Here is a 12496-nt window from a genome sequence, read left to right as displayed (position 1 = left end):
CTAAGATAAAGACATTTCTATACTGTGAACTGAAGATACTCAACAAGTCATTGACTGACTGATAAAACTGTTTAGAAAAGAACATAACCTCAGCGAGACTGACTTGTTAAAGTTGGGGTGGATCTAGATTCTACTAGTTTTCCTCCAGCCTTTGAAACTACCCCATCACACACTGAACGTATTGGTGGGACAACATCTTGGATTTTCACCTTTTTAGACCACAGTAACCACAACTTTGAGTTTTATCACTATGTGCTGCTGCTTTGACTGTTCCTTACTTGAATACGTTGTTATATTTAAAGTAAAAGAAGTGTTGCCAAAGTTTGCTTTTATAATTTACATTAAACATTTGTGAATTCTGTTGCAGAAGTTGGACAGTTTGGAAATGCTTTCTTATTTGTTAAAAGCATTAAGAATCCCTGCTGATAATTATTGTGATTGTCACTTCATAAGTTTAATCAACGCAAAAAACTATTTATTCTGCCAGCATTGCCCCGAAGAAGGAAGTGAATCCTTGTCTCACACTTGTGTCAAGAGAGTTTTATGTGAATTACACACAACTCTGAATACTTGGCTACTTGAATTGTTGCCTTCATAAAACTAACTTATAAATGCTTTGACACAAAAATCTCAAACTTTCAAAATTCATGAAATTGGTTTATTCAAGCATGGTGGTGTGGTTTGGTGGTTTGTTCCAGGTTTGAACCGTTCTGTGTGGAGCTTTGCATGATCTCTCCGGTTTCCTCCCACAGTCCCATTGGGGACTAAATTGTGAGTGTTTCTGCATGTTTCCGTCTCCTGTGATTGACTGGTGACCAGTCCAGGATGCACCTCACCTCTCCTTAGTCTTATTAATTATCCTAAGAGTCACTTTATTCGACTGGTGTTATTCAGCCATGCAGATTTAGTAGTATTACCATTTAATTTTATTAATCTTTGCACACAAAAGCTCCTTTCAGTGGTTATTTTGGAGCCCTATTGTGTAACTGCAGATGTTCAGTCTTTATTTTTTTAACACTTTAAAAAGGGCTTTTGTCAAACCACATTTCTTAAAACAAGAATGAACTTCTCACACGTCACTGTGCGTGCAGACAGTAAACGTGACTTAAACATTAAAACACAATTTCTCCTGTTTAAGAGAATCTTTATTTAAACTTGGGTAAAATTAAACCATTTTTACAACATGTATGCATATTGAGCAGTATGTACAAGTTTGTACATCTTGTTGAAAAAAAAAAAAAAAAAACACATCTAAAATAGACTTTAAAAGTGTAAAAAGTAACTACAGGAAGAATGTACATGATGAAGACGTATTAACATGGTCCATTTCTCTACATACAACACAGATAAAAACAGACAAAACTAGAGAATCCACTCAGCCAGTCTGAGCCTTAATCCCCACCACACATTTGCGCAGTCGGTTTCAGGTTTAAGAACTTCGCCGATACATGAACAAATGCAAACAAACAAGCAGAGAGAATCTTGGAGGAATGTTTCAGCTTCAAGATGATTCATTTGAACACAGGGGAACACTTAGCGTTCAACTTTTCCTCCTAGACTCACTTGAAAGTACAGGATCAACTCTGTCTGCTGTGCTGTCAACGGTCCAGCCATCTTGGATTATGGCAGCAGGAACACGTTTGTCAAGAGTGAGCTTCATCAGGAAAGTTAAGATAAGAGTTTCTATTAACAGCAGGAGAAAAAGGAGGATAAAAGAGGGCGAGAGAGTGAAATGTCAGAGCCTTAGTACACAGCGGCTCTTCAATAAAATACAGGAAGGCTTACAGGTCTGTTCTGTCCTCCGAGGCTGGAAGGAGCGGCCAGTGATTAAAGACAGAGTGGCTGAAGGTGTGGTGTGAAGTGGTCTAGTGCACGGCGGGAGAAGGCTTGCTGTCCAGCAGTTTCTCCACCATGAGCTTGGCGTAGCGAATGCGGCTGGCCAGCTCCTTGCTGCAGCCGAACTCCTCCAGCAGAGACAGCTTGTACGTGCGGAAGTCTCGCTTCTCGTCAATGTAGGTCACCGCAGCCATCAGCGGGCACAGGATCAGCTTGGTGTGGTCCTGGCAGAGACAGGTTCATGAAAGTTCAGGAGTTGTACACAAGGCGGCAGAAATAAAGAAAATAGAAAACAGTTAAATAGCTAATGTAAGATTTAAAGAGACATGGGTGTGAGAAGATGTGATGGTGTCCAACCTGGAAGAAGTTGATCTGAACAGTGCCGTTGGTGAGGTGCAGGACGATGGCGCTCTTGGTTCTGAACCAGAGCGAGAGGTAAGGCAGGCGTGCCAGCTCGTCTCCTTCCCGCCGCGCAATGTTGGCGCCGGCCTTCAGCAGGTGCTCGCTCATGTAGTTGCGGAAATATTTCATCAGCGTTATCTACAAGGGGAAAGAGAACAAGTACAGGAGGGCCCGTTAAAATGGCATGGACAAAATAAAGTGTGATAGAGCTTTAAAAAAAAAAAAAAAAAAGATTCGATTAACCGGCAAGGTTTAAATCGAAGGCTCAAGAAGTAAATGTCGAGTCGACTACTGACCTTCTTGTTGAGAGCTGAGGGGTAGGAGCGCACGCTGAGGTAAGATTCAGCTGCCGTCTTGTCAATGTACTGCAGACTGTCTCCGTCAGCGTACATGATCAGACGTGTGTAATCGTTGAACAGCACGCCAACGCTGTTGTCACAGAGCTGGTAGCCTGAAATACACATTTAAAATTTGTGATATGTTATATAATAAGTTTGTTTTGAGGAATTTGTAACCCAGAACCCACTTCAGAAGCCAAATCTTAGTTGTCAGCGCTCTCTGGTGGACAAACGATGTACTGGCACCACTATTCCAAAACCACCTTTGGCTTTTTATATAGTGATTCCTTGTTACTTTAGACCTTTGTCATGGCAGGACAAGCACAGGTGTCATTTCCAACATTATGGCTGCATTCTATTTTGATGTATAGGTGTCAGGGCCCTGATATGGTGCATGCTGGCCAACTGGATTTCATTACTGGGACACTTTAACAATGATTCGATCTGTTTTAGTCACACGTGCGCTTTTCCTGCTATTCTAAGTCAAACTGTTTGCTGTGAGAGCGGCCTGTTGGCTGACAATCCTTGTTAAATCTGGATTAATGAATGACAAAGAGGTTTACAGAAATGTAAGCCCAGCTGGCAGTTGTGGCATCGGCCTGATGCTTACCTAATCCATATTTGTCAGAATAGTCAACCCATTTGCTGATCCAGAAGATGGGAATACATGCAGGATCCTCTGCCTCTTCTGCAAACACAAAAACAGGACAAAATCTTTGTGTGCCATGTTAACACAGAAACAGAGATTATCCAAACCTCTAAAATGTGCCAACTTAACTGACGAGTGTGCGCCCTCACTCACCTTGGCAGATGACTGGTTTTTCGGAGGGCTTGGCAGCGATGATGCTGTTGAGCTGCTGAAGCATATCTTTCAGGTGGTTTTCTGCTGGCTCAGGCTCCCTACACAGAACACACAATTCACAGACGTAAATATAATACAGACTAAAACTACCACACATTGGCCTTTTGAAACATTTCAATTCTATCCAGCTCTGTTTGCGTTGTCACTTAATCTGTGGCATTTCCAATTTATTTACACCCCTGAATATTGATCGGTTAATCACCACTCCACTTTAACAGAGCAGTGATGCTAACTGGGCAACACTACTCCTCGACATAGGTGGAACACTACCCTTTCCTTTTCTCTGTAGCTTGGTATAATATAATTGAGCATCTCCATCTCACACATGTAAACATCTCACCTTTGTGCAAGTTCTTCCTTCATTTCCACCTTCTCTGTCCCTACTGGAAAGAGAAAACAAAGTCATTAACACTAGAAACCAAAATAGTCACCTGGATACCTCTGCCTACCTCTATTGTAAGCAGCAAAAATATCAGCATTATTCTAATCATTTGTAGCCCAAAGGCTTTATTGGTAAGTTGCAGTCAGTCATTTACTGCTGGGGCCGTTACCCTTGTTGTTGATAGCAGTGAGTGGGCGTCTCTGGCCGAGCTCCACAGCTGTGGAGGGGGCAATGGAGAACCGCGGGGGCACGGTGAGACAGGTAGTGGGCAGACGTAAGGGGATGTAGCCGGACGTAAAGAACTCATCCGTTTGGAGCTCCGCAATCGTCGGCCTTTGGGCAGGATCAGCATGCAGCATCCGCTTGATGAGAGTGGACGCAGACGGGTTGATGTGCTGCAGAGGGAGTTGTAAATTCAGGTTATGAGGAGTGAGCGGAAGATGATGAATCTGTGGATACTGTATTCTGAAGGATCATTGTGTGCTTCATTAATCCAGCTTACCCAGGGGATGGTGTAGTTGTTTTTCTTGATGCGGTTGTAGGTCTCTTTCAGACAGGAGGTCTCGAATGGGGGCTTACCCACCAACAAGGTGTACCTGAGAGAGTACAGACAGGGAGGGGGGTGATTACATGGGGATGACACATGTGAAATAGCATTGTTTTTGCATTTTCACAGTAAAAACAAAGTGTCTTCCCGGATATGCTTCAGACTTACAATATACATCCAAGTGACCAGACGTCCACTTCATAGCTGTGGCCTTTCTTGCAAAGCACCTCAGGTGCAATGTAGTTAGGCGTTCCACACAAGGTCTTCTTCCTCTCACCATCAAACTCGATCTTAGTAGCCAAACCAAAGTCCCCTGAAAGAGAGAGAGAGAGAGAAAAAAAAAGACAAACACTTTTAAATAAACTTTGAGGACATATTTATGTTTTTAAATGTGCTGTTTTCCTTGACAAAGGTTTGTGTTTGGTCCTCATGAGAAATTTCCATGCCAGTCAATGAAAACCACACTTCTGGGCAGGGCAGTTAACTTTATTACTGGACCAACAGGTTTGTTTGCACAAGTCACAACTAATTACTGGTATTTATTACCCTAACTTTGGTATGAAAAAAAAAGTTAGCATTTACCTATCTTGACCTCCATGTCATCATTGAGGAAGATGTTGCCCAGTTTCAGGTCTCTGTGGATGACCCTGTTGTTGTGCAGGTACTGGACACCCTTGAGCAGCTGTGTCATGTAGTAGCGGGCCTCAGGCTCAGTCACAGCCTTACGACGCTTATGCAGCTCCAGCAAGGACTGAAATAGAAGAGATGATGATGATGATGATGATATAGAATACTATAATGAAACACTGAAGCACAAGCATGTAAATAATTTGCTCAGATACTTGAAAATGACAGATTGACTAATGCAGATTAGTAGAGAGACTGGAGAATGAATCCAAAGCAAATATTTGATATGTGACCATGATTATAGCATGAAAATGTGGGTACAATTTAGGATTTTTTGGTTAATGAGACTACGTTCAGAATTCCCTTGACTTTTCCTGTAATTTAAGCTCTCCCCACTGGGACAGAGGAGACAACGGAAGAGACCTCTGTGATAACCGTTGGCCGTGAGATGTGTGTCCACTGGAGAGAAAGCATGCACTCTCCCCCATTTCACTCACCCTTCTCCTGCAGATTTCCAGGACAACAAACACAAAGTCGTCGTTTTCGAAAAACCCGTGAAACCCGACGACGTTCGCGTGGTCCAGACTCTTGTGAATGGCGATTTCAGAGGTCATCTTCTCCCTCTGGTGCTGCTTCAGTATCAGGGACTTCGGCACGATTTTCCCGGCGAAAACCTGCTTCGTCTCCATATCTGTGATTTCGTAGCATTTAGCGAAACCACCTTTTCCGAGGAATCTCCCCCTCGCGTATCTCCTCATGGTGCGTGGGTCAACCAGGACATCTGGGATTTCTTTCAGAGGAGCCGATTTCGGGTCGACGTGTACCGACGGATTCGCCGGCTTCGCAATAGCTGCACTCATTTTGGACTAAAGTGCTCTTCGGCGTCTTTAAAAGAAACGTGTGAAACTCCTCAGCAGTCCCAGAACCGACAAAAGCTGCAAGGGTCAAACTATTGTTAACTCTGCCTCAACCGACGTTAGTTTAGCCCTGGAAGCTAGCTTGCTCCCACACACTTGTGAATTCAAATCAAAACTAACGCTAACCACCTTTGAACGCAAAACGTTATTCAAACATTTGATTCAGTGATAAAAAATATAATGCAAACGAATCTTAATATCTTAAAATAAAAAAAAAAACCTGAGGCAGACATGAAATGAATCGCCAGACTCGTCCCTCGGTGGCAGCAGCTTTAGTTCGCTTCTGCCTTTTGACAACAGTCTCTGGTACAAGTTTAAAATGCTGCCTCGGTCGTTACGGCGCTCTCTGATTGGTCCGCTCGATTTGAATTCCAAGGCGGTGCAGCAAAGCATCGTGGGAAGAATTGTGCAAAAATAGCCAATCACAGAGCGAGAAAGTCACATTCCGCGATGTGATTGGCTGAACGCCGGTTGTTATTTCCTCCAGTACAGTGCTGAAGGGAAATGTAGTCAAAGTGGGATTTAAAATAGTTGTTGGTGTTGAGAATTTGGACATTTAATGTTTTAAGAGAAAGAGTTTTAAAAAAAAAGTGTTCTCTAAAGTAAAAGTCCCGATAGAACTGTGTAAAATCCTAAATTACTCTCTAAGTAGACCTACATTTTGCTGATGTAAGCCTATCTCTGTATTTTTTCTTAATTAAACTTTTGAATGCACGTCTTTACCTAGAATAGAGTACTTTTACACTGTAGTATAAATACTTTCTGTTAAACAAAACATACTTCTTCCACCGCTTCTGGCTTATGAAAACGCATTTTAAAATTTTTGAATGTGCAAGAGTTGATTTGTTTTCTCATCAGTGAGGGGCAGCATTTCACAAAACACCCTGTGAAGGACACATGATGGTGAAGTTGCATGTCAACAGTGCCACTACTAACTCACTAGTATTACTATGCCATGTGGCTATTTATAGGCTACTTTAATTATCATTAGGACTTTCAGTAGTAGCCTGATACCGCTACCACTCCACTGATATCGTTATTACATAATCATCATTATTACATAAATCATTTTTACAATCTTTCTTCTTATCATTGCATTTATTAAAATAAATGATCAAACAGACTGCCCATGCAAAGAGCTTATGGCTGAGACACTGAGACTACATGTGCACGTACCAAGGGCATTGTTTATGAGCTATTTTATATTAACTTTGACTTAATATGTGACCTGTATGTTATTTTTTTTTTTAAATAATGTAACTGTTTTCCTTTTATCTGTCTTTTTCTTGTTCAAATGACTTAGAAAACTCCAATGTGCTTGTGTAAAGTCACTTGAACTTGATGTCTTCTTTACTTCAGACTTCTTTACTGTAGAACTTATTCAGCACCAGTCTCATTATTTTTATTTTGTTTACTCTATTGGGTGAAGGATGGCGCTTCAACAATTGAATATTTTCATTGTGTAATCTTGCATCTACATCCATGCCGTGTGATCTCATTTTTCAGAATGTAGCAGACATTTTATGGTGTGTCCTGTTTCATCATTCACCAGCACTACTGTGTGGCTGGATGAAATATCTTCTTTACCACGTTCTAAGGGTTTTCACTGAGCTGGAGAAAAAAGCCTTCTTGTACTTTGCTCCCTGGACTTGGAATAATCTGCAGGGCGTACTTCATCCTCATAAACTAGTCCCTTTGGAAAAATCTAAAGCCATGTTAAAAGTCTATGGAACTGAGAAATGTAACTGCAGGACTTTGTGTCTTTCTTATGTGTTCCATATGGTATTCCTCATCTGTTCTTTTATTCAGGGGTGTCCAAACTCCGGCCCGCGGGCCAATTGCGGCCCGTGGTCCAATTTTCATTAGCCCGCAGGAAATTCTACAAATGTATTGGAACACGGCCCACACACGGAACCTGCGCTGGATTGTATTGCACTTCTTAGTCTCACCACTAGGTGGAGTAACTGTCTTGAACGAGGCAGCTTCTCTATAAAATGAGTAATAGAAGAAGAAATTTGCTACAGGTGACCCAAAATGGCAGAATTAAGGAAAGTGTAGAAAGTTTCAGACGTGGTGTGCGATGAGAGCACAGCTGATAACTAATGAAGATCACTTTTGCATTATGGAGGAGCTGCTTGATGTTAGCAGTCTAAAGAGCACCAGGACGGGTGAGGATGTTTTTGAAGCTGTGCCAGGTGCAGTTGGCATGATGGGACTTAAATGGGACGAGCTGTGTGGAGGTACGACGGAAGGGGCTCCAGCTGGGACAGGTGAGCGCAAAGGAATCTACGGTGTCCGCCGAGGGGCAAGAAAGTAGAGGTAAGGCTGTTAATTCGAGCACCAGGGCTCTATAGCACAGATTATTTCAAGCTTCCCTCTCTGATGCTGATGTTGGTGTTGTTGTTGTTCAGTTATCAAGCAGAATTTACCAACATTTGATTGATTTTGGCAACTTTAATCCACTAGAGGTGAGGCCATATACATCACCTCTAGTGGATTAAAGTTAGCAATATAGCTCACTTTTAGTGAGTGGCCCAGCCCTTTGTATGTTTTTCTGTATGTGGCCCTCAGTGAAAAAAAATCTAAAATATAACTGTAAGTGATGTTTGTATTCTCAGTCTGATGGCTTTTATCTCTATATATAATGTGTGTGCTGTCTTGGCCGGGTCTCCCTCAGAAAAGAGATTGTAATCTCAAGAGACTTCATGGTTAAGTGAAGGTTAAATAAGATAAATTAATAAAATCTTCATCCAGCACAAGATATCGTCTTTCTTTCTAGCCTTTTTGTGCCAGAACCACTAGGCCTACTTCTCCTCCTCATTGATGTTTTGATGCTCACGACCGTGTTTGGCATATAGCCGTTTTCAGTTGCAAATTATAGAACTGACATGGGGATAAGTAGAGGAAGATAAAAGGAGAATAAGTGGCAGAGGAGATGAATGAAAAAGCACGAGATCTGTGGGTTTGTTTATTCTCTGTGTTTGACAGTGTGTGTGTGTGTGTGTGTGTGTGTGTGTGTGTGTGTGTTTATCCTCCAAAACTGCACGATGTGGCTTCATTCAAAGAGGGGAGCTATTTTTAATGAAACACCGGTCGGTCTAATTATTCCCTCCATGCGTCTGCTTAGGCTGACAATGGCAGCTGATGTTCACCATTATGAGAAAGAAAAAGAAAGAATGAGCATGAATACACTCAGGCAGTGTGGATTTATTTTTTGATCCACTTCGACAATCAAAACATGTGAATTCTAATATTTTGTGATACATTTGTGTACTTTTTGCTGATTTTCACACATTGTATTTATCATAGCACATGCTTATTGTAAATGGCCAACGTCTAACACTTTTTTTTTTAAATCTCTCCTGCCCCCAAATCCTCCAGCTAATGGAGCACTGAGGGCTGAACACCATTCTCATTATTAAATGCATCTCTGAAATCAGGAAAGCTACTCTCTTCCTTATCATTAATGTGTCATGAGGCAGTTTACTAAATATTAAGGTCTTTGTAAACATATAAAAGATAAATCAAAGTTGACTGTTGGCCGTCAGTCCTTCAAAATAGATCCTGAGCAGGAGTGAGGTGGTCATAACAGGTTTTGACTGATTTTAACGGGGGGCAAAAGGGATGAAAATCAACAGGTGGAAGGTAGCATGTCTAAGTACTGTACAAGTATGATCTATGATCTATGATCAATATTTCTGCTTTATATACTTCTTCTGCACCACATTTCAGAGGCAAATATTTTACTTTTCCAACTAGTTTTAGCTATTATAGTTAGTACATATGATCAGTAAATAAGATGCAATGTTATAGATTCTATTAATCAGTTGAAAATAACTTCATGACAATAACAAATGCTGCATATTCAGCAATGTATTCATAGTCCAAATTTTAAAAAGCTATATCACAATGACATGGGCCATTTTGACTTTTAGTTTTTGACACTTATATTCTGCTGCCAATTCTTCAATACTTCAACACTTTCCAAATAATTTAAATTGTGAATGGAGAACTTATTTATATACTTATATATAGTATTTTTACTTTGTGGTATTTGTTAAAATAGCATCCTCATACTCCTTCATTGGACAAAGAAACCTCAGTTTATATGCAGGCTGGTGATTCATATTGAGCTGCAGTGGACTGGATATGCATGAAACAGCAGACAGGAAACCACAGAAAATATTTTATTGACACAGGATAAAAAATGTAGGCTACACAAAAATGTGAATCTTTAACACTGATAAAGATCATCCCATCACGGTCCCCATTAAACTTTTATGGTTATCATTACTGTCCAGACTCTCAGACACAGTAAAGGTTCATACAATTCACGGGGGACCTCACATCCAACTTCCCACCTCTGGACTAACCGGGTGAACTGTGATGACCAGCAGCACCTGAACCCGGCAGTCCAGCTGCAGAGTCCTGCATCCCCCACAGCAGCTGTTCCTACGACAGGACGCAGCTGTTGTTCTTCTTCAGCGGTGGTCTTTTCTTCACAGCCGGTCTGGGCAACGTCTCTCTGCGGCTCCACACCGCAGGGACCAGCCGGTGCGGCAGGTTCACCTGCTGCATCATCGCGCGAAACACCCCGATCGTGTTCCCACCTGTGCGCGCGGACGCCTCCACGAAGTTGGCGTCCCAGTCTCCCTCCACCGTGGCCATGACGTCACCTGCCAGCAGCACGCGACCCTCGGTCTCGGTCAGATCCGCCTTGCAGCCCACCACGGTGATGGGCGCGCCCTTGACGCCCCGGAGCTCCAGGATCTCGTCGCGGAGCCGCCGCACCTCCTGGAGGGACCCGGGGTCGTCCACCGCGTACACGAGCGCGAACGCGTCGCTGTGTCTGATGCTGAGCTCCCGCATGGCCGGGAAGGAGTAGCTCCCGCTCGTGTCCAGGATCTCCAGACGCATCTTCCCGGGCCCCACGGTGTCGTACTCCAGCACGTGAAGCTCCTCGACCGTGCGCGTGTACTTGTGCTCGAAGCGGTCGTGGAGGAACCGGTGGATGAGCGCAGTCTTGCCGACCCCCGCCGCCCCGAGGAACACCAGCCGGACCGTGTCGGGACGGCCGGACGGAGACATGCTGGTCTGATCTGAGTGACCCCGGAGCGAACAGCTGGTCCTTCCGAGGGTGTGTGACCAGCTGAGGCCTGAGCACTCCGGTGATGCCCCAGGCTCTGGTCTCCTCTTTAAGCATCTCTGGGTATTTATAGGCTGGCCACCACTGCTCTCCTCCCATAAACTCCCCCTCTCCCTTTCTCTCTCCCTGTGAGGTGAGGCAGTATTCAGCCAGCACAGCAGGTCAAGTTGACGCTGAAGTTCAAGACCATGCAGCACTCTCACACAAACTTCTTTTTTACTGGTAGGTCAACAAAAAGGCATCTTAGATGGCCTCACACTGGCCGCACATATATGTCCTCCTGTTTACAGTACAGGCCTGAAACTTAGGAAGCAATAGTCTCATTCCCTCAACACACTGTTTAAGATAAGATAAGATAAGATAAGAGCACATATCCATACTTAAAGCCATACGTGGACATCATAGAAGTCTCAGGAAAACTAAAACAGTTTTCAGTAGGCAGCAGAGTTTCCCCAAAGCACCACATTGTTACATTTATTTATTAGTGAGGCATCAAACAGTGTTTTAATGTTGTATCTGGTCGAGATGGAGCTAATTCTATCTAGTGTTAGTGTTGGATATCTATAAGGTGTTCAAGCTTAGCAAAGCTCTGCAATGTAATTTTTTACTAGATAGATAAATAGATAATATGGCTAAATAATATCCTGTTAAGATGTATAAACAGGTAACTATACATTTTCAGTGCTAGTTAATTAAAAAACAATAAATTAAGCATTAACTAAATTCGCTGTTTTCCAGATCCTTTGAAATTGACTTGAATTCAGCGAAAGCAATCATTTCTGACAATGTTAAGTGAAATGGATTAGAAAATACACCTCAATTGGTCCTCAAGTCCACCATTAGTGCGATCATTAGCGACCTACCGTACGTACAAGTCATCTACAGCCATAGTGAACTTGCTTAGTGTTACCAGACCTCAACACGAGCCAATCTGCCCGTCACAAGCACATCTAAAATGCCATATTTTGCTTTGTGACCATGCATTTGTTTTACATTTTATGGCTCATTTCCCCTATTGGGTTTTGCTCTTAGTCCATTATGCCCACATGATTTTTGTTATTGTGTACTTGGGAACTCACTGCCTGAAGTCTGCAAGTCATAAAGAGGTGGTCATTCATGCACAGAAAGCCATGATACAGACACGTGCTCTCATATTTACCCCAGGTATGAGTCACAGAAGGTTCCTCTTTAATGATCTCCCACAAAGATCCGCCGTTTGATACGAACATGTTGTTTATAGATACTGTAGACACATGTGCTGGACTCTTCCTGTTATTAAAAAACACTGGAATCAAGTTTGAGTGCGGTGTAGTTTTGGTTTTGGTCAGAATTTTTAATCTCTTAGCAGTAGAAGAAATCTTGTAGATGTTTTGCCTAATGGTTACCGCATGAGTGGCCCACCCCTAAATGGATTTCTTGAGAAGCTCTTATGGCGTGAT

The 12496-nt window shown here is 42.6% G+C and overlaps 2 protein-coding genes across 2 annotated transcripts; both read right to left on the bottom strand.

The window, feature by feature from the left end:
- Window positions 1–1146: 1146 nt before the first annotated feature.
- Window positions 1147–6120, bottom strand: plk1 (polo-like kinase 1 (Drosophila)). The gene is made up of 11 exons (XM_070828532.1): window positions 5492–6120; window positions 4950–5118; window positions 4536–4680; window positions 4323–4416; window positions 3990–4215; window positions 3779–3821; window positions 3379–3476; window positions 3187–3264; window positions 2535–2689; window positions 2194–2376; window positions 1147–2060 (listed from the first exon to the last, which is right to left on the bottom strand). Exons 1-11 carry the CDS (start codon window positions 5852–5854, stop codon window positions 1866–1868), a joined length of 1749 nt encoding a protein of 582 aa, XP_070684633.1. The 5' UTR covers window positions 5855–6120; the 3' UTR covers window positions 1147–1865.
- Window positions 6121–10363: 4243 nt separating this feature from the next.
- LOC139199367 (GTP-binding protein Rhes-like) lies at window positions 10364–10999 on the bottom strand. The gene has a single exon (XM_070828429.1). It carries the CDS (start codon window positions 10997–10999, stop codon window positions 10364–10366), a length of 636 nt encoding a protein of 211 aa, XP_070684530.1.
- Window positions 11000–12496: the final 1497 nt, after the last annotated feature.

The sequence above is a fragment of the Pempheris klunzingeri genome, chromosome 3 (genome assembly GCF_042242105.1).
Source record: "Pempheris klunzingeri isolate RE-2024b chromosome 3, fPemKlu1.hap1, whole genome shotgun sequence".
Lineage (NCBI taxonomy): Eukaryota > Metazoa > Chordata > Actinopteri > Acropomatiformes > Pempheridae > Pempheris > Pempheris klunzingeri.
Note: the sequence above shows the minus strand (reverse complement) of the source record. Positions and strands in the feature narration are given on the sequence as shown.